Here is a 27,259-nt window from a genome sequence, read left to right as displayed (position 1 = left end):
ATTGAGATAGATCATGAGCTGGTACGTCTCCACACCCTCATCCGAAGCACGATTGCTAACATCAGCTTCAGTGTCATTGTTTAAGTACCGCTTGCACACACCAATGTCTCCCTCCAGCGACGCCGCACAACACACAACCGAACATCGAAATACCCCCACCCACCTCTCTTACCCATCGCACACACTCCGAGACAAACTAGCCTACCTGCGCTTCTCCAAAGATGTTAACAACACCATTGCCGGCGCCTCAGCCGGTCTCACCTCCGCGGTAATCGTTTGTCCCCTCGATGTTGTCAAAACTCGATTACAAGCCCAAGGCGGCCTCCAAGCTGAGATCTCGCGACGGCATCCTGTGGATGGGATGACTGCGATACGATATCAGGGTATGATTCCGAGTTTGAAGCGAATATGGCATGAGGAGGGGGTTAGGGGGATGTATCGTGGGTTGGGGCCGACGGTGTTAGGGTATCTGCCGACGTGGGCGGCGTATTTTACGATATATGAGAAGTGTAAGGTGTGGTATGGTGATCGTCTGGGTATGCCAATGTCCGACTAGCCTTGATGGGAAGCTAACGACGGTACAGAATCTCCATGGATGTCACATATTGCGTCGGCACTCACGGCGGGCGCTTCCTCGACAGCCCTCACGAACCCAATCTGGGTCGTCAAAACCCGCTTGATGACACAATCGAAACACACGCCGTGGCACTACAATTCAACACCCGACGCCATCCGAAGAATGTACCAAGACGAAGGCATACGAACATTCTACAGAGGACTCGGACCCAGTTTATTGGGCGTGACGCACGTCGCCGTACAGTTCCCCCTCTACGAACAATTCAAAGTATGGATCTCCCAATGGCAAGGAAACGCCGACGGCGTGGAACCCGGAAGTGGAGCGATCCTCGCCGCAAGCAGTATCTCGAAAATTATCGCAAGCGCCGTGACATACCCCCATGAAATAATCCGAACACGACTACAAACTCAAACGAAAGGCGACAAATCAGCGAAGTATCGAGGTGTGATACAGGCCGTGCGGAAGGTGTATTTGGAAGAGGGGTGGAGGTCGTTTTATACTGGGATGGGGGTGAATATGTTTCGGACCGTGCCGAGTAGTGCGTTGACGATTTGGACGTATGAGCTGATTGCCAAGAAATTGGAAACGTGGAGTAAGTCTTTTGATGAAGACGAGGAGTAAGGGCGTGATATCGATGAACAGTAGATCCTGGTCATTTTGGAGCTCGGAGCATATTTTGATAGAGATTGGGAGGATGCTACCGTATACCCAGCTATCACCATTATTAGCATGTTAGCCAAGAGCGCGAGAATTTGAATGATACGAAACGGAAGCAATGACGCTCAGTTAATATCGAGGGTATCATGTAAAGACAGAAACGTAACGCCAGCCAACCCAAACTAATTCTCAAAAACAAGCAATTGCAAGACAAGCATGCTGAACGTCGTACACTTAAACCCAAGCAACCCAACACCTTACATAATCAATCTCGTTGATAAATAATCTCCATTGCACTCAAGTGTACCAACTGCCCCCTGTTTGATGCTCGAGTTGCGATACTCTTCCTTGCGCCTTCAACAACTCCGCTTCCAAGGCACTGATATAATCAACTGCTTTCATGAGGATAGTCGCCTTGGGGTCTTGACTTTCACGTGTACATGGAACGGCTGTACACTGATTAGCCCGAAATCGTTGTCAACACGGAGTATTCAGCATACCTTGTTTTAACTGGTCAAACCCATTCTTCAAATTCTCACGACGCTTCTGCTCACTCCTCAAATGCTGCATCTGCCTCTTGAGACTCACCGGCCTCTTAACCTTCCCACCCGGCATTACACTTGCCTCTGAGATGGATCTCTGCATCGCCACCGTCATTGAGGGACTCGAGGGACGGGAAGTTTGTGTTGGGTAGGGGGTGTAGCGGCCAGAAGAGGAGGCGGTGGAGGAGGAAGCTTCGGAGGAGGTGGAACTCCTGCGGTGTTGGATGATTTGGGTCTCGGTGGTGTCTACCACTGACGTCGAAATTGAGGATCCGTGAGAGGGTGCGGGTGACATCAATTGACCGTGGTATTGTGGACTTTGTGGCGAGAAGAGGTTCTTGCCCTGGTCCACCGGTACCACGACTGGACGCTGGATAGAGTCACATTTGAGAGGCGGAAGACGGGAAATCTGAGTATAACGCGGTTTGTTTGTATTCGCGTTGTATTTCGTTGGGACAATGTGAGAAGCGGGCTCGTTACACCTGTGAGAGAAAACCGCATTGTCAGGACGTGTGGTCTGAGGAGTCGCACCCGGAGCAGCGTACATGATGTTGCGAAGGTCCATGGTTGATAAATAGGAATGACGGATGCTCGTAATATAGCAGCTGAGTGCTCGCGGTTGAAGGTAATGGAGGGAAGAGAGAGGTATTTATAATCCCCCTACCAAGCTCAGGGAAGCGTGCTTTTCCGCCGATGCATGTGCCAAAAGTCAACCAGCACCGCCCAACGAACAGTGGGGTGAAAGAATCGAAGTCTATTTTGCAAACGTGATCGAGGTTTCCGGGGTAGTTGCTCCTCCTTTGGTCGTATTCTCCATGTGAAAGGGTGCGTGGTACACCGTTTGCCATGGCCATATGCCTGGTTATTTCCACACCATCGCCCCGAATATCGATATCGACATGTCGCGGGCATATCCGGCCGCGGCCAAAGCGAACATCCGAACCGTTTCTGGGTATTGGGAAAGCTTTATGCTTACGTAAAACTAGTAAAATGGCTGGGGAAGGGATCTCCCGATGCATGTGGTACACTTTATCTGACGATGAGCCGGGGCCGAGGTATGTGGAGTATATTGTTCGCCCCTCCTTTACGTATGAGATTACTGTAGCGCAAAGCATATTGTGAAGCATGTTGTTCCCCTACATCCACGGATGTCACGGATATGTCTTCCCCCAATGGATTTGCCGTTACATTATCCCAAGGTTGCAATGAATTGTTAACGGTAACGATGGGAACAGAGACCAGGCTTCAAACGATGCCTGTTCATACAGGCTCCCTGATCTTTCACATGCCTTCCATGAATGACAATCCGAATTCCCGATCAAAGGTACACGTGCACCACCTCCCTCATCCCCTCCTTACCCCACCGACTCCGCCCCCGATGCCCCGACGGTAAACGTTACCCAACAAGCTTAACGATCAGGAGACCCGATACAGTCATAAGCATGGACGTTCTATACAAAAGCGAAGGGTCATACCGTCTGAAACCGGATGCTCGATGGGGATATCGATGAACCGGTTAAGGTTGCATATCCGAAACAGGGCCTAGGTGTGGAAGCACGGGACATCGGGAACAGGTAAGCGCATAGGATAATCGTACGTGCAGTATGGGCATGTGATCGGGAGGAGTTTGGTTTAAGGAGAGGTTTTTAGGCGGTTATGGAGCTGCGTCAGACAGTAGTATCAGGCAGGTAGTTTGTGCTGACGACCGCAAGCGCCCGTGTGACACCGCTTCCTCACCCCTCAACTGCGATTTCAATGTGTCCAGGGAAGCTAGCGAAGCTGTTCCGACAGTTCCAACTATCGCTGAAGACAATAATAATAGAAATATAAGGTAATCCGACAGCTGACGATGGACGGCTCGAAGCATGCAACCGCGCGCGTGAAACTTCACATGTCGTCGATGGCAGAGCCGGCTAGCGTGATTTGCAGCCTAGCTAAAATTGATCTCAAGAGGTTCGAGTTTTGTTATGGAATATGAGTCGCAGATTCGTTTGAAGTCCTACGCCCAACCACAGCCTGTCCGCTCAAACGAGGTGACACGCCCGCGACCGTGCGAGCCGGCGCCATCTGCCGCTATAGCCCCGTCCACCCACGACGACCTACAAATTCAGTGGCATTGCGCAACTCCGGCAAAAAAGACAGCACAAACACCATCCGTCACCCCTTCTACAGTGGCGGTACGGGATCCGCCGTTGCAGCCAGAAGATATATCTGAAGAAAATAAATGCCCTAGGCGAGGATCGAACTCGCGACCTTCGCGTGACTAAAGCATAGTTACCCTTTCGGATTACTATAAGCACGATGCTCTAAACCGGCTGAGCTACGAGGGCAGAGAACGTGTTTCTCCGTTCAATGTCGCTCATAACCCGCTGAGCTGTGGGGGCCGAATCATATCTTTCTCTTCTTGCAGAGCTCCAGACCACCGGTGAGTACCGCTCGACGACGCTCGGAACTATGTGTGGGAATGGCCAGGGTTCTGGTGAACATGTCCATAACGCATGTCAATCCTTCACGACTTTTCCACGGGTCTCCTTTACCATACGTGACCATTGTCTTGCTCTCTCCGGTCTCCTCGTCGCTCTCCGCCCCGCGCTCGAAGCCTGGCAATGTGAAGTCCGCATCGATGTTGTGCCACTGGTGGGGTAAATTGCTTCTTGCGGTCTAAATAGACGACCAAAACCAATAGTAGTTATGGGATGGTGAATGATTGGAATCTTTTTGAAGGACGACACAGACGTGTTCCCACGCCCCGACGTCACCGGTACCGCAGCCGTATGTGCACAGGCACTCATTTGGGATGCATCAATAGTAATATTTGACATGCTACGCGAAAATAGAATTGTGTTCCCCTCCTTTCCGTTTTTCTCAATTATGTCTTCCCTAAACTCACTCGCCACAGTTGTTACGATCACCGTGAGAACGCTTCAGCTGCTTCTCCTCCCCGCGCGCCCATCGCCAACTGCCACTTTCGCGTATTCGACATACATAGCTGTATTCCGCCCCCGTGTAACGTAGACACCTTCTCGTCAGTGCTGCAATGCTGCTAGATCTACATGCCCGCGAGCATTTCACAACTGTTATCCGTTCTATGTTCCGGTCACACAGAACCACAGGTTTGATAAGTGCTCAAGAAGACGTGAAGAAACTTGAGAAGGCAAACATGGGTAACCTCAAAGCTTTGAAGGAGGTATTGGAGTGCACGTAAGGACGTCGCGAGGAGCGATGTGATGTGTTTCTGAAGGCTGCCCTTCCTCCAACTCCTCGAGCTGAGCCGCTCATACCGGGAGACTGGAAGGCGACCCGCCGGTGATCCCGGAGCCATTCACAGCACTTGCGAAGAGTCAGTTTCCGAAGAAACAGTTTGAGGTGGAATTGCCTATAGCAATTGACCTTACCAAAAATCTGACTCCTAAACAAGAGGTCAATTTTCGGAAAAAGCAATTCAAGGAACTAAAGAAGAGAATCATTGCTCCAATACCTCGTTACTTGGTTGAGAGCATTGAACAGCGGCTGCAAGAGCCAGAGACAATTATACCTCCATTAACGGAGTTGCAGAAGCGAAGGCTTGCGAAGATGTTCAGAGATCCTGATCCAGAAGCGACCAGGGACACTCGTACCCTAACACCAGATTCTTGTCACGGATGTACCGAAGGCTTCTAAATGAAGCATATATCCTGGAGAAGGATTCTGATACAGGCAAATGGTTTGTTGCGAGGAGTGAAGAACGACAAGAAGCAAAGACCTTCCCGGTCTGCGCACCCAATATTTTTGAAGGCGTGAACAAAAAAGAACATGTTATTTCCATTGGGGCTTAAGGAGAATGATGCTACCTGTAATGTTACTGGTATTGGACGTGTGACTAGGCCCGGGGTTTTCAACACGGGCGACTCCGCGACAACGTCGACGAAGAGAGGGCCAGGGAAGAGGGCAGGCAGATTGATAGATGTAATGCACCGCAAAGCCCATAGCAAATGCGAATAATTCATACACATTACCACTTGCCGGCCCTGGTTGTGATGCGTTGGCGGCGGCATCACGCATCAGACGCAGTAGCCTCATACACCGCCAGGACTTGACCGGCTCCAGAAACCTTGAGTGTACGAAGGAAGGAATTCACGATGTCTGCAATGTCTGATGCCGAAAAGGTATGCGAACCGGTTCGAGCTCACGAATAATTGCTAATTCTCGTCAAGATTCGTGCCAAGCGTCTGGCGAAGCTCGGTGGTACTCCCTCACAGTCGCCTCAACCTTCCACAGCTCCTGCCGAGTCTGTACCCGCACCGAAGCCGAAGACGATTACTGTACAACGCACGACTACTCCTGTGAAGGAAGCACCAAAACCGGCTCCAGCCGAACCGAAACCTGTGGTACAGCAGAGCTATGAGGACTGGGCGGAGGCGACATTAAGTAGCATTCTGAAGGTTACTCTGAACGTATGTCTGCCTCAAACCTGCCAGAAGAAGTTATAACTGATCTTTATATATAGCCCGATGCCGTACAGAAGGACAGCACTCTAACATACCTGAGCGGACTGCGTCAAGAGTTGGAGGAGGAGGGCGCAGTTCCCCGGTTGGACGTCAACTGCATTGACCGCGTCCTGTATGCATACCCATCACAAAACCCGACCGTTTCTCCCTTCACATATTTCCTTTCGTCATGGCGCCGCGCTCAAACAATTGTCCGCACGTCGCGTTTCATGTCGGCTGCAACACAGACGGGCGGCGAGCCTAAGGCTCAATTGCTTGTAGAGACCAAGCGCCTTCTCGTTTCTTTCGCCGGATTTGCACTCTACATGCCGGACATGTTTGAGTCGTCATCGGCACCACCCGCAAGCTTGTTGGACAGATTACTGATTTCGGATCCGTCCAGTGATAATGCGGTGCCGTATGAGTTCTTGACAGAGATGGCTGCGAACCCAGATGGCCTTGAAGACGTTATGGGGCCAGTTGTGGAAGGGATATGTGGACGACTGAGCGGCATGACCATCGCCGACGGGTATCAACCATACTTGAATGCGTTTACAACACTGGTCAGCCTCAAACCCGTGGCGGCTTTGATTCCGACGTTGCCTACATGGAATCCGGAGAACCTAACAGCAGCAAACATCGAAAGTCTGTCGATTTTCGGACCTCTATTTAGGCTCTCTCCGTTGCATCTCAAGATTGCTGCATCGTACTTCCCTAATGTGCCACAGAACAAATACAATATGGCACCGGATAATATGATGAGCGTCGTGAGAATGACTTCGAATACGCTGCAGACGCAACTGTTCAATATTACCAACGCAGTTGTCCGTGCGTCTCCGACGGCACGCGAGGCTGTTCTTAACTGGTTTGCGCGGGTTATCAACCTTAATCACAAGCGTCGTGCCATGCAAGTTGACCCGGCAACGATTGCTACGGACGGGTTTATGCTCAACGTCACGGCCGTCTTGAACAAGTTCTGCGAGCCCTTCATGGATCTCACGCACTCGAAGATCGACAAGATTGATGTCGCATACTTCAGGAGGGAGCCGAGGTTGCAGATCGCTGAGGAGACAAAACTAAGCGCTGATGAGAAGGAGGCTGCTACGTTTTACGGAAACAAGGCGGATGGTGCGACAAACTTCATATCCGAAGTATTCTTCTTGAATGTTGCAGCACATCACTACGGGTTGGGATTGGCATTGCAGGAGCATGAAAGCTTGATTAAGGAGATCGAAGATTGGAAGAAGAAGCTCGAGAGAGGTAGGATGGAGGAGCCAAGGTTTGCAAACACACCTCAAGCCCCTCTTTACCGCGCAACCCTCGACAAACTGGCCAAGCGTATTGATGAGAGTTTATGCTTGAAGTACGCCTATGATTCGCTGTTGCTCGAAAAAGTATCGATGACCCAGTCGCTCTTGTTCATGAACGTGGTTGCGACTTGGTTGTTGCGCTTAGTCGATCCCAAGGGCCAGCACCCTCAACAGCCACTACGCTTGCCTCTCCCGCCCTCCGCACCTGATGCCTTCAGGAACCTGCCTCAGTACACGGTGGAAGATGTCGCAGAATTTTTCCTGCACCTCTCGCGGAACGATCCCAGGATCATTGCGAGCAATCCAAGTGCCGAGATTGTGATCTTTGCTATTACCTTTGTGCGCACCTCCGCATATATCCAGAATCCGCACTTGAAGGCAAAGCTCATTGAGATCTTATACTTCGGTACTTATAAGCAGCCTGGGATGCCGAATGGTTGCTTGGGTGATATGCTGAATGGTGATCCATTCGCCTTGGAGCATCTCTTGCCGGCAATGATGACGTTCTACATCGAATGTGAGCAAACCGGAGCGTCGTCGCAGTTTTACGACAAGTTCAACATCCGGTATCACATTTCCCAAGTCTTCAAGGCTGTTTGGGAGAACCCCGCGTACCGCGACAGGTTGAGCAGAGAGCGGACGAACAACTTGGACTTCTTCATCCGTTTCGTCGCTCTCCTTATCAACGACGCGACATACCTCCTTGATGAGGGATTGTCTAAGTTGACGGAAATCAACAAGCTGCAGAATGAGCTAGATGCAGAACAGGTCGACCCGGCTGCGCCGCCTACCCGTGAGCGCCAGGAGCTTGAAGGTAACTTACGTTCGGCCGAGCGTTCCGCAGGGTCTTATGTTTCGCTCGCGAACGAGACTGTCGCCATGCTTCGCTTGTTTACCGGCACTATCCCAGATGCTTTCTGCACGAATGAGATTGTCGACCGCTTTGCGGCGATGTTGGACTACAACGTCGACGCACTGGTGGGCCCGCGGTGCACGACTCTCAAGGTTAAGGAGCCGCAAAAGTACCGCTTTACTCCGAGGGATTTGTTATCAGCGATTATTGATATCTACTTGAATCTCCAGGACAAATCGGAGTTCATCTTGGCTGTCGCTCGTGATGGCCGTTCTTACAAGAAGGAGTTATTCGAGCGTGCTGCTAGCATCCTGACCAAATACACGATGAAGAGTCCCAAGGACATCGAGGCGTTGATGAAGTTGGTTGAGCGCATTGAGAAGGCGAAGTTAGAGGACCTGGCTGAGGAAGAAGAGTTGGGAGAGATTCCTGATGAGTTCCTTGATCCGCTCACTTATGAGCTCATGGAGGATCCTGTCATCCTTCCTGTGTCGCAAGCTACTATTGACCGGTCATCGATCAAGGCTCATTTGCTGAACGACCCGAAGGATCCGTTTAACCGTAGCCCGCTCAAGATCGAGGACGTTATCCCTGCTACGGAGCTGAAGGCGAAAATCCAGGCTTTCAAGGCGGAACGTAGGGCTGCTCGTCTGGCTGGGGCGGGAGAGCCCATGGATACGTCGGCTTAAGGAGATGATCCACGAGGTCCTGTCAAGTCTCCGCGGCGGTGCTTAAATTACGCTCTCACGTATACCCTAGATAGCCAGGCAAATGCCCGAGAACATCCCTATTATGCCAATTTGCAATGACACACATATCATTAAAATCCTTCATTTCAGCAGTAAAGCTAGAAGATTAGACAGAGATTCCCCGAAGGAAAGCAAAAAGAAAACGTAAATCAAAGAGACACTCAGGTACACGATGTATACTCAAAACAAAAAAGGAAACAACCAATCCACAAGGCCGCCATCCACCGTTCCAGTACCTAATTAATATCTCAAGATCCTTCAAACAACATCACGCTGAATTGCACACGACGCATGCCGCGCCGACTGATGACTCCATTCGACCATCGCCCGCCCACACCTTACAAGACGGTGCACTTCTTGTTCTTCTTTTGCCTCTGGGAGAGAGCAGCCCTCGTGGCGTGCTCAAAGACTTCACGGACACCGTCGTTCAACTTGGCGGAACACTCGAGGTACTTGTCGGCACCAATCTTCTGCGCAACAGCCTCACCCTGTACGTCATTGTGTTAGCACGACTTCCACGGACTCTAACGAAACAAAGCGTACCTCCTCTGGCGTCACCGGGCTCTGAGAAGTCTTGCGAAGCTCGTCGATAGTTTTGGGGTCGAATCGGAGATCCTTCTTACAGGCGACGAGGATGATGGGCAAGCGTGGGCAGAAGTGCAAGACCTCAGAAATCCACTGTACACGACTGTCAGCTCAGTTTCTGAAGTACTTTCATATTTGGAACTACCTTCTCCTGCACGTTGTCAAGCGAATCAGGCGAATCGACAGCGAAGCAGATAAGGATGACGTGCGAGTCGGGGTAGGAAAGGGGACGAAGGCGATCGTAGTCTTCCTGACCAGCAGTATCCCACAGCGCCAACTCTACGCGTTTACCGTCGACCTCAACATCCGCAACGTAGTTCTCGAAGACAGTAGGGACGTAGACCTGGTGATATGCGTTAGCGACTTTATGTTCTGGTGTGCGAAACATGTGCTAAGGGAATGATCAGCCGCAACATACCTCAGGGAAGGTACCCTTGGAGAAGACACTATAGGCAAGAAAGTCAGCATTTATCCGGCAAATATGTATGTACAGCACGGCGAATCGCAGTGTGGTAGCGGAACTGAGCATACATGAGCAAACATGTCTTTCCGCAAGCACCATCTCCGACAATAACGAGCTTCCTGCGAATATCGGCCATATGAAATGAGGTGTATGTATTAGGAGATGTCGCCCTTAGAACGGATGAGTCTCTGGGTCGTTGAAGGGGTTGGTTGGAGGTCGTTGTCGGGCTGGATGTCGTTTGTTGCGGTGTGGTCGAGTCTGGGTCCAGTTAGCGCCGTTGCGAGAAACACGGCGGCAATCACCCCTGAGGAGCCAGAATGATGTTCCCGGTATATTTCTACCAAATTCTGATATTCTCTACGATTGGATTGTTCAGTCATGATCTCGCTTTGGTCATCTGGTCCTCTGTTTCTGCTTGTCCAGAGCTTGCCGGGCTGCTGCACGGTCACGGCCCGCTCGCCAAATGTCAGCAACCGAGAACCTTAGAACATTCGCACTACGATAGGCTATTGCACCATCAAGAAGAAACGTCGTGTAGATGCTTGCATAATGCGGCCACGAAGCGGTCGGACTACCAGTTGCTTCGGCGACGCCATCCCGCCCACCACATTAAGCAGATCCATAATACACCTTAACCTCCCCATACACCACCGCAAACCCAACCACAGCCATCGTAACGATCGGCAACACATTCCACCTCATGAACTGCCAAGCCGTAATTCTTATTCCCTTCTGCAACAGAATCGTCCGCCAGAGTAATCCCGCCAAGGAAGCCGAGAATGTGAAACTTACGGCACCGATGTTGCTGCCTACGGCGATTGCCCATACGGCACCGCGGATGATCGCTTGATCAACGCCTGTCCTGGCTGTAAAGTTCGCGTGTTGCACGATTTTGGCAAGGAGGACTGTTGCGCCGATATTTGTGCCGCTGATGTTACAGAGTACCACCGTCATGAATCCGAAGAACCAGACGGTTGCCGGGAGAGAGGTACCACACACTACCGCCGCCCAACGGGCAAAGACCGCGATCCAGCCTGTGTGAGCAAGGGCTTCCACAAGGATAAACTGGGCGAAGGCGAAGGGGAGGAGGCCGAAGGGGAGGCGGGGGAGGGTGGTTGCGAGGGTTGGAAAGCGATGTTTGAAGACTTCCCATTTGCGAGCGAACGTAGAGGGGACGACGGTGCGTTGCTCGTTCGCCACGGGTTTAGAGGCGGGAGTGGCCGTGGGATCCGGGTGGACCTCGTCTTCCTGAACAGCAGTAGGTCTGTCAGCCTCAGGGACATCACCATCCGCAACTGCAGCCACAGGATCCTGCGACTTCGCCCTCTTTGTCAAACCCTCCGTATCTGACTCCTCCGCCATCTTAGTAGACGAAGCCATCTGCACAGTCTCTCCAGGTCTCGGCGTATCAACATGCTCAAGCTCCCTACCAGAGTCAGCTTCCGCTCGCTCGTTCCTTTTCTTCATGAACTTGATCTGATCCCAAACAACGTCAAAGATCAATTTTCCGACCGCGAAGGGCATGGAAATCTCCCATGCTTCCACACCCGCGAAAGAAGCGCCGATGAGGACGAAGAGGCACGCGAGGAGCATCGCACTTCCCACGATTGCGCCGACGGGATCTAGCAAGACACTTTTCGGATCGAGCTCGGGGGTGTAGATTCGTTTCGGGATGTACTCCTCTTTCCTGAACTGGATGTACAACGCAATGTAACATGCGACAGAACATGCCAGGAAGGGGAGAATGGTCCAGGCTGTGAAGGCGAGGTAATTAATCCCGAACCCTTCACACACGACGAGGTTTGTCGGGTTTCCGACGAAGAGGACCATGGAAGATGTATTACAGGATGCAAATTCTGAAAACAGCCAGGAGATTGGGGAGACTTCCGCGACGCGGGTGTAGTAGACCAGGAAAGCTGTGCGCTTTTGTTAGCCGAGCCCAAATTCAGATTGCCATTCTCAAACACACCTGTTCCGCTCAGGATGACGGGGTCATTACCGAGAACGACACTCAGCCCTGTCGTGAGGAGGTAGAAATAGAAGTACAGAACACGGCCTTTCGAGCCACCTTTGTTGCATACCCAGAAAGCTGTGAGACGCGTCAGTATTGAAACACTGGTTACTGGGCCGGCGTCAGCTCACCTGCGCTCTGCAAAATTCCTGTCAGGTCGAGAGAAATAGCCATGTATGCCAACGAAAAGAACAGAATCAGGATGTTGTACGGCACAATGCCATCCGTACCCGCGATTCCATTTCCCACCACGCTCCATCCTATACACTGCGCGATGAGGAGGATGATAACACCCAACACCGGCGCAGTTACAAGATTCAGAGGAAAATGCGTCCGAATCCACTTCCTCGAGGGATCACCGAAAGCAGGAAGGAACACTGGCACCTTCACCCCGCGGATCACGATGATCTGCACGAGGATAAAGATCACAATGGTCACAATGGAAAAGCCATTGATAGAGTCAGCTGTTGAGGTCGTCATCGGTCCAAGTAGGGCATCTGAATTGAATGGGGTATCGATGTCATTTAAATCATCGCGAGGTTTAACCTTCGAGCGGTACAGGCACTGTGCATAGCAGAGGCGGGGCAGGCAGTCGAGGCTGAGCAGGTGACTGGCTTCCGTGATGGCCGTTCAAAACATAATCCGGCTGTTTGTCTTGACGGCGGATTGTCGCAATTGCCTCTTCCACGCCTTGCTTTCTTGCTTTCCCCGTGTCACAATCAGATCGGGAGCTGGCGTCGTGGTTTACCGCATGCGCGTAGTTGAGCTGCACCGAAACGTTGGGCGAGCTCCGAGAGGTACACGAATCGAACGTAGCAGAACCGCGCCGGAAACATCGACGACAACGAACAGCATATAGGGCATCTCTTCGACAGATCAGCCTGCGTTTACTCGTCAACGACTGATATACGAGTTTCTCTCGGCATATACACCAAGCTCCACGTGTCCGGAACTGCCCGTTAACATGGAAGCCAACAAGGAAGATGCGCTCAAGGCTCTGGCGGTTGCAAGGAGGAAGTGGGAAGCTGGCGACGCAGCTGGTGCCCTGAAGGTATAAAAGATGTAAGCCGTCGTCTAAATGGTACGCTGACACCTCTTTGTACAGTTCGTAAACAAGTCATTAGCCATGTGCAGCACCCCAGAAGGTCAAGCCTTCCTCAAGACAGTACAAACAGGCTCCCCACCAAGCCCATCAGAAGGGACATCATCGAGTTCGACATCCTCGGCACAGCCATCAGCAGGAACGACATCGAGTCGGCCACGACCCTCGGCGAATCATTCACATGGTCCGGAACAGAGAGAGTTCACCTCTGAGCAGGAAGCTGCGGTACGAAGAGTACGACGGTGTAAAGCAACCGCATACTACGAAATCTTGGATATCAAAAAAGAAGCTACAGATGGAGAAGTCAAGAAAGCATACAGGAAGCTGGCGTTGCAAATGCATCCGGATAAGAACGGAGCACCAGGTGCAGACGAAGCATTCAAAAGTCAGTTCGACCGATTCGTAGTTGATATCAAATGCTAATCCGCAAGCTTACAGTGATCTCGAAAGCCTTCCAAGTCCTTTCTGACTCGGATAAACGAACCATGTATGACCGCGTCGGCGGCGATCCAGAATCGCGTATGCCTGCTGGCGGAGGCGGAGGCGGCTTCAACGGCTTCGGAGGCCGACCCGGCGCAGCAAATATGTTTGGTGAAGAAATCGACCCGAACGATATCTTCAACATGTTCTTCGGACAAGGCGGATTCGGTGGTGGCGGGTTCGGCGGTGGATTCGGGCCTGGTGTCGCGTTTGGGGGAGGGCCGGGAATCAGGATGCATCAGTTTGGCGGAAACGGGTTTGGCGGCGGATTTGGTGGCCCCAGGGTGCGGACCCAGGGTGCGAGACGGGCGGGGAGGGAGCAGCAGGAGCAGAAGAGTTTGGTGCAGCAGTTGATTCAGCTGTTGCCTCTCATCGTCCTCTTCATCATCCCCCTCCTCTCATCGCTCTTCGGAGATAGTACCGCAGCTTCCACACCAACCTGGGGCTTCCAAAAACAACCTCCAATGACCGAAATGCGCACGACCCCCAAATACAACATCAATTACTTTGTCGACCCTAAAAAAGTCGACGGCTGGTCACGTTCGAAGTTTTCGAAGTTGGGGAATGAGGTTGAGGTTACGTATGTGAGGGGACTTCAGGATGCGTGTTCGAGGGAGCATGAGGTTAAGACGAGGGAGATGAATGATGCGTATGGGTTTTGGGGGATTAGGCCTGATACAGAGAAGTATGAGGCGGCGAAGTCGAAGCCTATGCCGGCTTGTGAGAGGCTGCAGGAGATGGGGTATAGGATCTCTAATCAGTACTACTAAAAGAGGACGTTGAAGTGTTTGGAAAGGGATGGGGGATCTGATAGCACGAGGTGTGTGACGACTATGGGCTGTTCTTAGTAGCAGGGAGTTTTGGAGCTTTCATAGCATATGGTATCGGGATTAATATATTCATGGCATCACCATCAGCACCAAGTGACCCATCGTAGCCATCCACAAACCCTTTGAGAACATTATGAACTTCTAAACACCCTACGCGCTGCCTTTATCGGCGAACCTCCATCCGAAGTTGCCATGCCTGCCTTCATCGTCGACAGAGTCATCGTCAAACGCAACTGCTCGTATGCCAGTGGTGAATATATTCTACAGGCTGTGATGTCGACTATAAACTCGGCGTAGTATCCTCATCCCTATACAACCCATTCTCAACAACATACTCTAAAACCCCCCTTGGCAACAACCTCCCCAACTCCTCCTCATCCCCCGCATTCGCCGCCTCCCTAATCCTCGTCGAGCTAATCCCCCGAATCCTATCAAGCACCTCAAACTCAATCCGTTCCGCCCACTCTTTCGGTACGCCGCTTCGTTCCCCCCGACGGATAGCACGGAGGAATGATTCCTGTTCTTCACGCTCGCCCCATTTCTCGCCGGGGCGGGTGATGGCAATGACACGGCTATAGGTAAAGAAATCACCAAAACCGGCTTGTAGGTCGTGGTTTGGGTAGTACTTTGGGTCCAGTAATCTCAGGAAAGTGTCGAAGCCTATTGGCCAGACCTGATTCACATCTGGCCATCTCTCCCGAATCACACGCGCTTTGTCGACGAAATAGGGATAAGAGGTTACGGCTATCGCACTTGTTGTGTCGGACAGGTTTGAGGTACGGAGGGCTTCCATCATTTCGAGGCGGCGGGTGAGTTGCGCGGTGGGATGTGCACCTTTGTCGGCGTTGTTTGTTGCGAGTAACAGGAGGGTTGGGCTATTCGCGAGAGTGTCTCCATCTTTTCTGATTCGGGCGAGGGCGAGGTGGGCGCGGTGGGGTGGGTTGAAGGAGGAGTCGAGGACTACGAATGAGTGATCAGCCCTACTGTTACGGAAGGGAGAGATGGGACGTACTGTAGAGAGTTTTTGTGGGTGAGGAAGGAGATGTGTGCGGGAATGTTTCGCAGGATGAGGATATGAGCTGGAATGTCTCTTTACCGGTTTTTGCATCCTCCTGTCACCTGTGTGATCAGCTACATCACCCTTCGGACCATAGCAACATAACCACTCACCTGAAAGCGGTCAATCATAGCGGATAAAATGGTCGTGTCCATCGTGAAGAACCTCCTTGACCTTCCAATTGCAACAACAGTCGATCTCAGCATCAACTCTTTTGGTGTTTCATCGGGAGCAGCCAGCCGCCGTACACCGCATCATACCTGCACCCACCCAATTAAGCTCAAAACACCAACAATTTCCAAGTTTCTTGAAAGAGGGAGGATGGTGTTTTTCAGAAAGACGAGATCTATTACCTGTTTCTATTGTAATGTGACGTCGAGAGTTGAGGATCGAGGCCCGGGAAGGATGAAGGAGTGGTTGTGTCCGGAGTGTGATGCTGTGAATCATTATGATGAGGTATATCGTTCAGCGGATGAACATCCTTTGGCACGTATGCTAACGTATCCTTGCGCTATACAGAACGGCAACATCGCAGACTTCGTCCCCGAACCCAAACCACTCCCTCCCCTCGCCTCCACATCCATGGCCACAGCCCCACCACCGCTCTCATCCCCCTTCTGCACAACCTGCACAACAAACCAAGCCCTCGTCTCACACACCCTAGCCTCCTACCTCCCCTCCGAAGACGACCCAGACTACGAGACCTATTTGTCCGCATACCCAGCGTACAAGGAGAACTTGGAGGAGAGGTATCCGCAGATATGTGAAATGTGCGCACCGAAGGTGAGGGAGAGATTAGCGCGGAATAACTATGTTGCGAAGGCGAGTGTTGTGGGTGGGTGGTTGGAGAGGAGTAAGAAGGGGGAGGGGGAGGTGGAGGGAAGAGGGAGGGGTGGGGCTGTGAGGGCACTTTGGACGGTGGTTTGGGTTGTGAGAGGGGTTGGGTGGTGGGTTGTTACGGTTGTGATGTTGGCGTGGTATCTTTCGGGTACAGCGACTTCCAATGGTGATTTTTTGGATCCCGACTAACGACGCTCTACAGGCATTCACTACCCCCGCGAACACCTCGCCTCCCTCCACATCCCACCCCAAGTCCTCGACTTCCCCACCTTCTGGTCCTCCTCCATCCCCCTCACCTCCCCGACCGCCCTCGCCCTCTTCCGTCGCTACATCAACACCCTCACCCCTTACTCCACCTTTGTCGTCTTCTGGAACTATAAATGGCTCGCGGCAGAACGAATCCCAGGCGCGAAAATTGTGGGAACACGGGAGAATATCAAGTGTATGGCGGTTTTGCATGCGTTGAGGTTGGTGTCGAGTCATGTGTTGGGAGGGAAGTGGGTAAGGATTGAGGATGAGGAGGTGTATGCGAAGGTTTCGCTGGGGTTTTTGGTTGTGTCGATTATGGTACGTATACGAACGGGAAGTGGGGATGGTCAAGAGGACGTTTGCTGACGACATGGATAGATTTTGGTTGTGTCGAGGAACGTGTTGAAGGTTCAGTTACCGGCAAAGATTACGTTGAAGGATAGTGTTGATATTCAGGTTCCTTCGTCGCCTATTGCGGAGGCGCTTGCGGAGTCGGCCAAACGAGAACCGGAAGCGAGTCCGACAAAGCTCGCTCAGTTGCCTGCCGAGCCACTGGCGAGATCGGCGCCCTTCAACACCCCAGGGTTCTCAGATCGTAACCCGAACTTCACCGTCCCCCGATCCATGGACCCCATCCTTCCCTCAACAGACGCAGCAGCTGAAGCCGATAACGACATTCCCACCCCCTTCAAGAGTCGGCCAAAAATCAGAACGGACGTTGAGCCGATGGATTGGAATCCCTCACCACCACCCACGGCCAAGGTGTTTGAGCAACCAGTCAGCAATGGGAGCCCGTTCCAGCATTATCGGCCTGGGAGTAATAATCCGCTGCCGGTTGATATAGTTAGTCCGTACGGGAAGGTGCCTATCCGGGCCCCAGGTTTCGGGGCACAAACACAGCACCAGTTCGGTTCACCCTCGAACCCCTTCCTTCCCACCCCAAAGACAACCAAAGACGCCGACACCACACTTGCCCCCCAAAAGTTCTTCGCACCCGAGAAACCGACGGGGTTGGAGGGGTTGTTTGGCAGTACGCTGCAGTTAGAGGACGAACCCGTTATTGTCCGGGCTGTGAAGAGTGTACGCAGGCGGACGCCATGGTGGGTGTGTATTTTGAGGGCCGGGGTGGCGGTGGGGTGTACGGGGTTCGTGTGGGTTGGGGTTTGTACGCGGATGTGGGGGGCTGTGAGTGTAGCTGGTGTGATGGGTCTTTTGGCGGCTGCGACGGTCAAAATCAGTGATACCAAAGTGGTTGGTCAGAGGGTGTGGTTGATGGAGGTTATCACGCTCCTTGGTGCGGCGTTTGGGTACGCTTATGACGCACTAGTCGGGAAGACGGTGTTTGCGGAGAGCATGGGCTTCAATATCACGAGTTGTGCGATATGTGTGGGGATTATGGTTCACCATGTTATTGTTGGGCATACGGCGTGGTTGGTGGAGCAGAAGGTGAGGAGGAAGAAGAGGGAGGAGGAGATGAGGCGGCATAGGAGGGGGATGGGTTCTTTGAATATGAGTTTGGGGTTGCCTAAGGGCATGGATCCAAGTGCAAGTGCGAGGAGGGAGAGTTTGGGGAAGGCGCAGGGGAGATGTGGGTTGGAGAGTATGTTTGGGAGTACGGTGTTCCAGTTGGCGGGCCAGGGGACGCCTAAGAAAGCGAGTGATGTTGGTGTTGCTGTTGGTGTTGGTGGTGCGGGGCCCAGGTTTGGACAAACGAGTTCGGTCGGGGGTAGTGGCCTTGGGTTTGGGAGCATGAATTTGACGAAGAGGCATTAGCATACAGCATCATGATCGGTCGTTTTCGGCGTTATATTCTTATCTTGAGTTTCATAGAGCGGCGCAGTAGCATGGAGTTTTTATATACTATTGATGAAGCGCATGTGGATCCCAGTTCGTCCTGGGCCGTAGTAATTTGGCACGGAGCGAGTTTCGGTGAACGCGAGGCCCGTGTAGCACTTTCTGGCGGGAGTACGAGCCTCGTCGACGCAGTGATCTATTTCGGTGCCCGCTGATAATTTGTTGAGAGCTTGCTTCATTAACCATTTCCCAACACCTCGTCCGCGAAAGGCGGGGTCCACGCAGAGTTTGTGGACACGGGTTATGGTGGATGTTCTCACATAGATCAGATATGCAATTTGAAGTCAAAGGACCGGGATGGATGGGTGTGGTGGCTGGGTGACGGGTCGGGTGTCAACACGGACCCATGTCAGTAATATCTGCACGCTGTTGATGAAGGGGTGACAGCAACAGCTGCGAAGGCAGATCGGATCGAGATGAGGCCGAGCGAGGAAGCTTCGGTGAGCAGGCAGAACGGTACAGGCTGCACTGTATTTCGGGTAGAATCCTTGCAGAGTTGTGCTCAGGCATGCGTTGGGGCCAAGTTTATCTCGTCTCCCTTGCCTTGTTCGCTGTGAAATCCCAGCACGTCCCGGCACGTCCAACGCGCGCTCATGCGATATGTGAGGAGGGGTCCAGCTAGAGCAACCCTCAGACCCCAAGCCCAGCAAGCCATGGACGTTATGGAAATCGATTTGGACCAGGAGCCTGTCCGCTTCCGTCGGCTGAACCCTCTTCAACTTCCTCTCTGCCCGTCTGGCTACGCGCTTTTACCTTTCGACGCCGGTCGTTACTATACAACTGGAGGATTCCTTGACGTGAATCCCGTTTCGCTTGCTTTATATCCGGACGCTTCGGTCTCTCACAGGTTGGGAGTGCATTGATCTGAGATCATTGCCGGGTTCTTTTCGCAGCAATTGCTATCGACAACATATACACCAGCAGGATGTTTGCATACATCTTCGTTGCACTGTTCGCTCTTGCAGCATCGGCAGCACCATCACTCGATTACCCTGTCAATTCACAAGTTCCTCCAGTAGGACGCATTGATCAGCCTTTCTCATTCACATTTTCGGCACAGACGTTCTCGTCAGCGGATGGTGCCAACTACACATTGGAAGACGCACCATCATGGTTGGGATTGGACAGCTCGACGCGTACATTCTCCGGAACACCATCAGCATCGGATGTCGCAGACTACACGTTCAACCTCACCGCGTCGACGTCAGAAGGATCAGCAACAAACACCATCGTGTTCATCGTTTCCAACAACACTGGACCCGTCCTCTACGCGCCTCTATCACATCAGCTTAACGGCGCGGGCTCCGTCAACGGCGAAGGAGGCATCGTCTTAGTCCCCAACACCGGATTCTCATTCCAATTCGCGAACAACACCTTCACATCCGACGACTCAATTCTTACTTACTACGCTACCTCATCAGATGGCACGCCCTTACCTTCATGGCTTTCCTTCGACTCCTCTTCCCTTACCTTTTACGGCACTGCACCCGTTGTCAACTCCGGCATTTCACCACCGCAGTACTTCGGCATCAACCTCATCGCGTCGGATTATATTGGGTTCACGGGTGGTTTGGCACAATTCGAGATTGTGGTCGGTCCTCATCAGCTCGAGTTGACGCAAACGACCTATGAGCAGAATGTGAGCGTCGGAAAGGCTTTCAACCTTACCATTCCGTTCAGCACAATTGAGTTGGATGGCATTGAGATCTCACAGTCGAATATTTCCACGATTACGGCGAATACGACCGGGATTGATTGGATCGAGTTCGATGATGCCACAATTACGCTTTCTGGTACTGCGCTTCAGAACTCGACGAGCGAGTTGGTTCAGATTCAAGTGACGGACGTTTTCGCAGACGTAGTACAAATCGCGGTCAACATCTCTGTCAAGGACGCGCTTTTTAAGACCACCATCCCAGCGATGAACGCGACAATTGGAGAGCCATTCAACTTCACTATCAACTCGACTTACCTCAGCAGCGCCGAGGTTACGTTGACTGCGGATATCTCTACTTTGAGCGCGTCCAGTAAGCGTAAGAGGAGTGACGTATGGTTGTCGTTCGATGGCAGTACCAACACGCTCTCTGGTACTCCTTCGAATGATGCGTCGAACTTGAGCATCGAGTTGACTGCCACTGAGGGAGATCTCTCTTCCACTCAGACTTTCGAGGTCCATGCAGTCAGCGCTTCTACCACGACAACAACGACCACTAGCGCCGAACCCTCTGCCTCCGCCACCGTCGCTGCCACTAGCAGTGGACACAGCAACAAGAAGCTTGCTATTGGGTTGGGTGTTGCATTGCCTTTGGCTTTCATCATCGGCGCATTGTTGCTCTGGTTATGCTGCTTCAAGCGCAGAAGGACACAGTCCGAGAAGACGGTGTCACCTCGCGCCTCAAAGTCCAACATCTCGAAGCCAATGGGAAGTGATGACGCAGCTCCGTGGCCCATTGCAGAGGAGAAGATGTGGGATGAGCCCAGAAGACTCTCCGCGTTGGGCATGTTCAAGTCGACCAGTGGACTTTCTGGCATTGTGGCTGAAGTCAGCAGTGAGAGTAGGCATGATGGAGAGAGGGAAGGCTCTATCGCGGGTGTGTCGGATAGCAGTGCGGGTGATGAAGTTTCTCCATTGCCGATCTTGTTGTCAAGTCCGAAGAGTTCGAGTCCGATCACGAAGCCTCCTCCAACTGCATTGACCATCAACACTGCGATCGCTAACGGTGTCGGACACGGTAGCCCGGTCGTGCCGTCAGCAGAAAGAATGTCTGGTCCGCCAGGCTTTGGACAGGCTAGGAAGTCATGGATGCCCGGTACACCTGCTGGAAGGAACTGGGGTGCTTTGGCGGATTACAGGTCTTCTGCGGGTAGTGTGATGACGGTTGCCACGGATGAGATCTTCCGCCCTCAAAGCCCGACGTTGAAATTGGTTCAGGGCTCGAGCGACTCGCATATCTCGGCTTTGGCACCGCCGATTACGAACATCACTGCCGCGCCGACCGTGATGAGGCAGATCACGCCCAGTGTTTTAATCACTCCCCCGGCGAACGAGGCTGTCTTGCCAACTTGGGAGACGCAGCAGAGTGGCCTGACCGTTGCGCAGTCCGGTAGTGATAACACCATTGGTACATACTCTGAGAGCAGTGGCGAGTTCATTGAACAGTATTCCGGGGATGACGATGAGGAGGAACAGTACTACGGCGAACCTACAAGAGTATCTGTCTCGGATCATGCGTCTGAGGAGGATGTGGAGAGGTCATGGAAGGAGTTACAGTACACGAATGACAACGATTCGTTCGAGTATGATTCAGCGGCTTATGCACAGAGCCCAGTCCGGCCTGTCCATCAGCGCGGAGATTCAGATCCTAGCAATGATTCCTTGCCTTGGCCGGTTGGCGCCGACGAGGATGATTTGAGTGTGGAAGGTGACGAGTTTGAGGTTGTTAAGGATGGCGAGGAGAGGATTTGGAGAAGACGGGGAAGTGATGCGACGGGTTCGAACATCCAGCGGGAATCCTCTGTTCTGGATGAGGCCGAGTTTGGTGTCGCTACCCGTATCTCGGCGCTTCGTCCCACCTCTGTGTGGACTGCGAATGCGGAAACCCCATTGAGCCCTGCGTTCTCGGTCCCTGCAAGCTCGAGGTACTCTGCAGTCACTGACGACAGCAAGAGATCGAGTGATGCCGCGGCTCGTATGACCGAGCGGGCAAAGCTAGTTGAGTTCACCAAGAAGCGGCCGGTGAGCTCAAGGCAGAGCACGTTCGTCGGCAGTCCGCAGAAGCCTGAGGTCGATAGGCTTGATTCTGATGGGGCACCCGTCTTCTTGTAGGTGCTTTCAGGATGATGTTTGGTGGTACGAATTTCTCTATTTTTTCATGGTATCTGAGATACCGCATGCTTCTTCTTGGGCATCTTCTGCTATATATCGGAGTTATCTGTCTTTTTGGTTAGATCTTGGGTACGCCCATAGAGTGGGCAGCAAAATATCACGAATTACACACACTGTATATCGCTATCCTAGGGACTTGGCTAGAAAGTATAAGCGGGGACCTCGAGCAACTGGCCATATTGCCTGCTATCTGCACGTGCTGATAGCCCCTGCACACAGCCAGGTAGAAACCTACCAAATACATACCGGTAGCAACCAAAGTATTCCGTCGGGACTTCTCGTTTTCCCTGCAGCTGGGCGAAAGTATACAGGCATTTGTCGCTTAATCATTGATGGGCTTGCGGGTACGTTCTTTTCCAAAGCGCTTTTGGAGCTTCATATTTACGCTTCCGATCAGCAATAGCCGTACATGTTCAGGACATTCATCTGCATAAGATGTTCAGCCCGGCTCGCTGCGCGATGTGCTCAGAATGCGACGAGAACAGTGATAGTTTCAGGTGCTCCTTTGCTGCAAAGGCGGACGTTAGGACTGAGCGGTAAGGCCGATAACCTGGCCAGAAAGGCCTTGAAGAACTTTGAGCGACCACGGCAGGAGAATTACAGCCGTGATCCGTGGATATATCAGCTCGATGTCATGTGTTCAGAACTGGGGAAAGAATCAAGTCTTGATCTTCTTTCCAAGGTATACGAAGCATTCGTCAAATTCAAGGAACATCACAAAGAGCCACCACCTGATTTGCACTTGCCAGGTCTTCTCGAATGCCTTCATGATGCCGGACTTCACGAAGAAGCTGCAGATGTCTTCTCCTACTGGCATGGTTCCATGGGAAGCATTCCATATTATGACTCCCTCTTCCACAGCTGTCTTACACCTGGTCGACTGTTAGCTGCGGAAATGGCATTGAATAGCCTGGACAGGATGGGGGCTATGACTAAGGATATGGCCAGTTCTATGGATTGGAAGCATGCAAAATTGGCCAGTATGTATCTCTATATGGGAGACATAGCCAATGCGACAAGGAGATTTAAACTTTTCTTTCAGCGGGATTTGAAACACAGCCAAGAAGATGACACCAATGAGCAACGCGGCATAAAGGATAATCCGACGTATCTTTACAATATGATGTTGGAGTCCGCCGTTCGGATCTCAGATCTCCGTCCTGCGGAAGCACTTCTCACGACAATGCGTGCATCAGACGTGTCTCCGAATCGCTATACATACCTTCTATTCATCAATGCGTACCTCCGTGAAACCCGCATTGGCGATGCCCTTCGAATGTTGAGAGAAATGCTTGACATGGGATATCCCGGCAGAAAAATTACGAAAAGATGCAGGAGCGTCATATTGGACCTACTACACAAGCACATCAAAGAGAATGGACGTGAGGGATCCAGGGAAGTACTCCGCAGCATAGCGCAAATTTTCAACACTGAACCCTTGGAGGCTTTCAAGGTGGACCTAACAGGTCTGGGCTTCACGCCTGACAAAGTACTGGAAATGGACATCAAGATCATGAGCTTAACCATCAATGCGATGGTTGAGGCTAAGGCTCCCGCCCGAGATTTGTGGAGGGTATGGTGCAGATATGCTAAGTTGGCGTTTGCAGCGTCTAGTAATGCTGCACTCAAAGAAAACTTCGGCTCGGTTTTTATGAACAACCACATTCCAAACATCATTCTGAAGAGGTTTGCCGGTGTCGACTGGTACCAGAAACTTGCAGTCCGGATCCTACTTTCGATGCTTCGCTCAGACATTCCCGAGATGAGACCTGACGTGGTGACTTTCAACACCTTCTTTCAAGGCCTCAGGGGTGATATCCGTAACATTGAAAGGACGTGGGTCTTAATGATAAAGGCAGGAATCACGCCAAATATTTTGACATATGCAGCGGTGATCCAAGCGTATGACAGGAATAAAGACTCTACAGGTCTGAGTTCTATTGCTCCTATAATAAAGCTGCAGAACGACATTATCGAAACCGGTGTCCGATTCGATATCAAGACGCATGGGTTATTGCGACATTCCGTGTCGGCGATGATTTACCAGGAATTGAAAAGGAAGGGGTTTCACTGGGAACGCAACGCGCGAGTTCTCCAGGGCTTATGGAAGAATATTGTCTCTCTAGTGGTCAAACCGGTCATTCGGCAAAGGCACCAAAAGGATAAGATGAAGTTTATCACGAAAATGGTAGGGAACCAGATCGTGTTTGAGGAGGATTATAAGGAAGCATTTGCCGTTGCTTCCGAGGAGGGAAAACCTCTTGGCGAAGAACGTCAGCTAGCGCCTACAACCATTGCCTTGGCGCCTCTGCCAGTCGTCAAGGACGATGCAACCACCAAAGCGTGGACATCCGATGAGACTCTCGCCAAGGGGCACCCAGTCGAAGTAGCTTTTGCCCAAATCTGGCGGGTTCTTGACTTGTGGTCACGGCCTGACGGACACCGCAATCGCACGCCGGCGGGACACCACCTGCGAAAGGTCCAGGCGGCCTTGCATCATATTATTGCTCATGTTGGGCAACAAATTACCTATTCAGAGTGGGTGATTGAGAAGAACCTACGCGGGGAGCTGGACATGCGCAGTTGCCGGCCTGACTTGAACCGATTTCAACCTCGTCGAGCTCGGTATGGGCGGACCGATCCCTGGCAAGACTCTTCGCCCGGCGGTGCCCAGGCCACCGACAACCACGCACATGCATCGCCTCAGCATGTGAAGCCCGAACCTCTCAACCCTGTTGTACCTCCCTCCGACCCCCTTGAGCGTCCTTGGTCGCGATGGAAGGCAACGGACGAGGGTCGGAATGCCGCGCCAGTCTTGCCCGAGCCTCGCCGTTGCACTGCGGACGTAAAATCGGTTCCAAAGGTGCCCTTTATAAGGCACCGCGACGAGCTAGACGATTGGGACTTTGAAGAGGAGGAGCTGGAAGAGAGAAAGCCGGGAGATCGGGAGTTACAAAACAGACGGGAAGAGAGCGAGCTGGACGATTGGGACTTGATCGAAAGAGTGCTGGAAGAGAGGGACAAGAATGGAATGACGTCGGATCCAAAGGATGTCAAATCGGATCCGAAGGGATCCTCATTAGGGTCCCAACTTCTCAGGAGGAGCAGACCCTATTGAGAGGTTCGAGAAGTGTGTACTCGAGGTGAACACATGATTGACAATGATGGCGTAAAGTACGATTTCCGGGGCTCAACCCGGCCTTACCCTTGGCATCCAGCTTAGCCTCAAGCTCGCGAATGCTGGACAACAGCAGTTACGGCCGGCCAGCAGGATAAGATATTCGGTGACGTGAGATACCTCGCGCGTCTGCTACGCTCATTGCCACGGGGTGTTTGGATCCTGGAGTTTTCTGATTATCCTGCAAATAGAATCGACATTTGAATGGGAGGGTTTCACGGAGCATGTGCTTACGGACAGCATTGTGGATAAAAATTGGACATCAAGTTAGACGGATGAATGAGATATGAGAGTTTGTTTCATACGTACGGTATACATATCATAGAGGTCATCCTAACCCCCATAGCCATCCCCAGTCCCTCAGATCTTCAAATTCGCCATAGCCTTCTCCACATTCTCTTTCCTAATCTTCTCCGCAGTCTCAATAGGAACCAACACGAAATCCCTATCAATCCACCAATCGTTGACGTCCATCCCGTACTTCTTCGCCCGCTCCTCATCCTCGATTTTGTTCACGTCGACGATCAAACTCGATTTCACGCCGAAGACTGCATCGGATTCCTCGTAGGGGTCGCCGCGCATGTAGAGTGCTGTAACGAGTGTGTCGAACCCGTCTTTTTGGATTTTGTAGTGGAGGTGGGCGGGGCGGTATGGGTGTCTTTGAAGGACCTTGAGCATCTTTCCGACGGGCCCATCGTGGGGGATTGGATACGACACAGGTTTGACACATTTGAAGTGGAAAATCCCATCGGTGTCAGTGTGGATGATACCACGACAATCGGGGTGGTCGCGACCAGGGTATTGGGTATCGTAGTGTCCTGATTCATCGGTTTCCCAGACGTCGACGGTTGCGTCTGCGATTGGGGTGCCGTCGAGGGAGGTTAGGCGGCCGGTTACGAGGGTCATTTCGCCCTTTCCGGGGGAAGCGATGGATTCTCCGTGGGAGAAGTGGTGGGCGTCTTCGGTGAAGAAGGGACCCAATACAGTATTCTCGGTTGCGCCTGGAGGCTTCGGGTGGTTGATTGCGTCGACGAGAGTTGAGAGACCCAGGGTGTCGGAGAGAAGAATGAACTCTTGACGGGTAGGGGAACAGATTTGGCCGACTTCTGTGAGGAATTGGATTGCTGTCATCCATTCCTCGGTTGTGAGGGCTGTTTCGCGCGCGAAGTCGTGGAGGTGCTGGACGAGGCTTTCGAGGAGGAACTTGAGGCGGGGGTTAGGGTTAAGGGAGTTGATCAATTTGGTGTTTCCGGTGATGTTTTCCATAGTCATGTCCAACAGCTTGGGGAGGTTGGGCTACGCATAGAGGCGCGGATCAGCTGTGGATCGCGGATCACACAAACAAGCAGTACATACCGGAGGACCTGGAGCATCTTCCTTGGGGAGGAGGGTAGCGTTCTTCTGCTCTTCCTTGACTTTAACGGGTTCGGCCATGATGGTTTGTTTGTCAGTTGCTACAAAGTCTTTCGGTGACAGTTGGACGAATTATAAGTGGCTCTGGTGGTTAGAGCTGCCCCGCGGGGAGCGGATTGGAGCCTTGAGATCTACCGAGCGCAAGTGCCGCGTCCGT

The 27,259-nt window shown here is 52.2% G+C and overlaps 11 protein-coding genes and 1 non-coding gene across 12 annotated transcripts; 6 read left to right on the top strand and 6 right to left on the bottom strand.

The window, feature by feature from the left end:
* Positions 1–103: 103 nt before the first annotated feature.
* Positions 104–1,327, top strand: SAICODRAFT_92532 (mitochondrial carrier; the record flags this gene model as incomplete). The annotated part of the gene is made up of 2 exons (XM_019171815.1): positions 104–530; positions 570–1,327. 2 exons carry the CDS (start codon positions 104–106, stop codon positions 1,196–1,198), a joined length of 1,056 nt encoding a protein of 351 aa, XP_019024006.1. The 3' UTR covers positions 1,199–1,327.
* Positions 1,328–1,478: 151 nt separating this feature from the next.
* SAICODRAFT_19263 (uncharacterized protein) lies at positions 1,479–2,620 on the bottom strand. The gene is made up of 2 exons (XM_019166072.1): positions 1,735–2,620; positions 1,479–1,683 (listed from the first exon to the last, which is right to left on the bottom strand). Exons 1-2 carry the CDS (start codon positions 2,339–2,341, stop codon positions 1,532–1,534), a joined length of 759 nt encoding a protein of 252 aa, XP_019024005.1. The 5' UTR covers positions 2,342–2,620; the 3' UTR covers positions 1,479–1,531.
* Positions 2,621–4,001: 1,381 nt separating this feature from the next.
* On the bottom strand, positions 4,002–4,106 carry SAICODRAFT_t72. The gene has a single exon. It is a non-coding gene; the product is annotated as a tRNA-Ile (tRNA).
* A 1,921-nt stretch (positions 4,107–6,027) lies between these two features.
* Positions 6,028–9,336, top strand: SAICODRAFT_80307 (uncharacterized protein). Its single transcript, XM_019171195.1, has 2 exons — positions 6,028–6,209; positions 6,263–9,336. The coding sequence occupies exon 2, from the start codon at positions 6,473–6,475 to the stop codon at positions 9,092–9,094; it is 2,622 nt and encodes an 873-aa protein (XP_019024004.1). The 5' UTR covers positions 6,028–6,209; positions 6,263–6,472; the 3' UTR covers positions 9,095–9,336.
* Positions 9,337–9,492: 156 nt separating this feature from the next.
* Positions 9,493–10,338, bottom strand: SAICODRAFT_25422 (GTPase rho1; the record flags this gene model as incomplete). Its single annotated transcript, XM_019166859.1, has 5 exons — positions 9,493–9,642; positions 9,698–9,832; positions 9,885–10,130; positions 10,158–10,185; positions 10,271–10,338. 5 exons carry the CDS (start codon positions 10,336–10,338, stop codon positions 9,493–9,495), a joined length of 627 nt encoding a protein of 208 aa, XP_019024003.1.
* Positions 10,339–10,811: 473 nt separating this feature from the next.
* On the bottom strand, positions 10,812–12,693 carry SAICODRAFT_57039 (uncharacterized protein; the record flags this gene model as incomplete). The annotated part of the gene is made up of 3 exons (XM_019169504.1): positions 10,812–12,118; positions 12,172–12,291; positions 12,345–12,693. 3 exons carry the CDS (start codon positions 12,691–12,693, stop codon positions 10,812–10,814), a joined length of 1,776 nt encoding a protein of 591 aa, XP_019024002.1.
* A 484-nt stretch (positions 12,694–13,177) lies between these two features.
* SAICODRAFT_25420 (DnaJ-domain-containing protein) lies at positions 13,178–14,565 on the top strand (the record flags this gene model as incomplete). The annotated part of the gene is made up of 3 exons (XM_019166858.1): positions 13,178–13,264; positions 13,319–13,700; positions 13,754–14,565. The coding sequence occupies 3 exons, from the start codon at positions 13,178–13,180 to the stop codon at positions 14,563–14,565; spliced, it is 1,281 nt and encodes a 426-aa protein (XP_019024001.1).
* On the bottom strand, positions 14,503–15,837 carry SAICODRAFT_71319 (Nucleotidylyl transferase; the record flags this gene model as incomplete). Its single annotated transcript, XM_019170671.1, has 3 exons — positions 14,503–15,585; positions 15,638–15,737; positions 15,796–15,837. 3 exons carry the CDS (start codon positions 15,835–15,837, stop codon positions 14,906–14,908), a joined length of 822 nt encoding a protein of 273 aa, XP_019024000.1. The 3' UTR covers positions 14,503–14,905.
* Positions 15,838–16,003: 166 nt separating this feature from the next.
* On the top strand, positions 16,004–18,544 carry SAICODRAFT_7492 (uncharacterized protein; the record flags this gene model as incomplete). Its single annotated transcript, XM_019170951.1, has 4 exons — positions 16,004–16,138; positions 16,202–16,670; positions 16,725–17,089; positions 17,150–18,544. The coding sequence occupies 4 exons, from the start codon at positions 16,004–16,006 to the stop codon at positions 18,542–18,544; spliced, it is 2,364 nt and encodes a 787-aa protein (XP_019023999.1).
* Positions 18,545–19,331: 787 nt separating this feature from the next.
* On the top strand, positions 19,332–22,602 carry SAICODRAFT_19256 (uncharacterized protein). The gene has a single exon (XM_019166071.1). It carries the CDS (start codon positions 19,551–19,553, stop codon positions 22,449–22,451), a length of 2,901 nt encoding a protein of 966 aa, XP_019023998.1. The 5' UTR covers positions 19,332–19,550; the 3' UTR covers positions 22,452–22,602.
* Positions 22,603–22,920: 318 nt separating this feature from the next.
* On the top strand, positions 22,921–25,629 carry SAICODRAFT_25416 (uncharacterized protein; the record flags this gene model as incomplete). The annotated part of the gene is made up of 1 exon (XM_019166857.1): positions 22,921–25,629. The coding sequence occupies one exon, from the start codon at positions 22,921–22,923 to the stop codon at positions 25,627–25,629; it is 2,709 nt and encodes a 902-aa protein (XP_019023997.1).
* Positions 25,630–26,049: 420 nt separating this feature from the next.
* On the bottom strand, positions 26,050–27,123 carry SAICODRAFT_25415 (aromatic compound dioxygenase; the record flags this gene model as incomplete). Its single annotated transcript, XM_019166856.1, has 2 exons — positions 26,050–26,985; positions 27,046–27,123. 2 exons carry the CDS (start codon positions 27,121–27,123, stop codon positions 26,050–26,052), a joined length of 1,014 nt encoding a protein of 337 aa, XP_019023996.1.
* Positions 27,124–27,259: the final 136 nt, after the last annotated feature.

The sequence above is a fragment of the Saitoella complicata genome (genome assembly GCF_001661265.1).
Source record: "Saitoella complicata NRRL Y-17804 unplaced genomic scaffold SAICOscaffold_12, whole genome shotgun sequence".
Lineage (NCBI taxonomy): Eukaryota > Fungi > Ascomycota > Saitoellomycetes > Saitoellales > Saitoellaceae > Saitoella > Saitoella complicata.
This window is presented reverse-complemented; position numbering and strand designations above follow the sequence as displayed.

Bases quoted from the DNA above. Each gene is read 5' to 3' on its own strand.
- SAICODRAFT_19256 (XM_019166071.1), top strand. From the start codon at position 19,551: ATGTTTGCATACATCTTCGTTGCACTGTTCGCTCTTGCAGCATCGGCA.
- SAICODRAFT_80307 (XM_019171195.1), top strand. From the start codon at position 6,473: ATGTCGGCTGCAACACAGACGGGCGGCGAGCCTAAGGCTCAATTGCTT.
- SAICODRAFT_19263 (XM_019166072.1), bottom strand. From the start codon at position 2,341: ATGGACCTTCGCAACATCATGTACGCTGCTCCGGGTGCGACTCCTCAG. The intron at 1,684-1,734 runs GTATGCTGAATA...ATCAGTGTACAG, and splicing joins GTTTGACCAGTTAAAACAAG to CCGTTCCATGTACACGTGAA.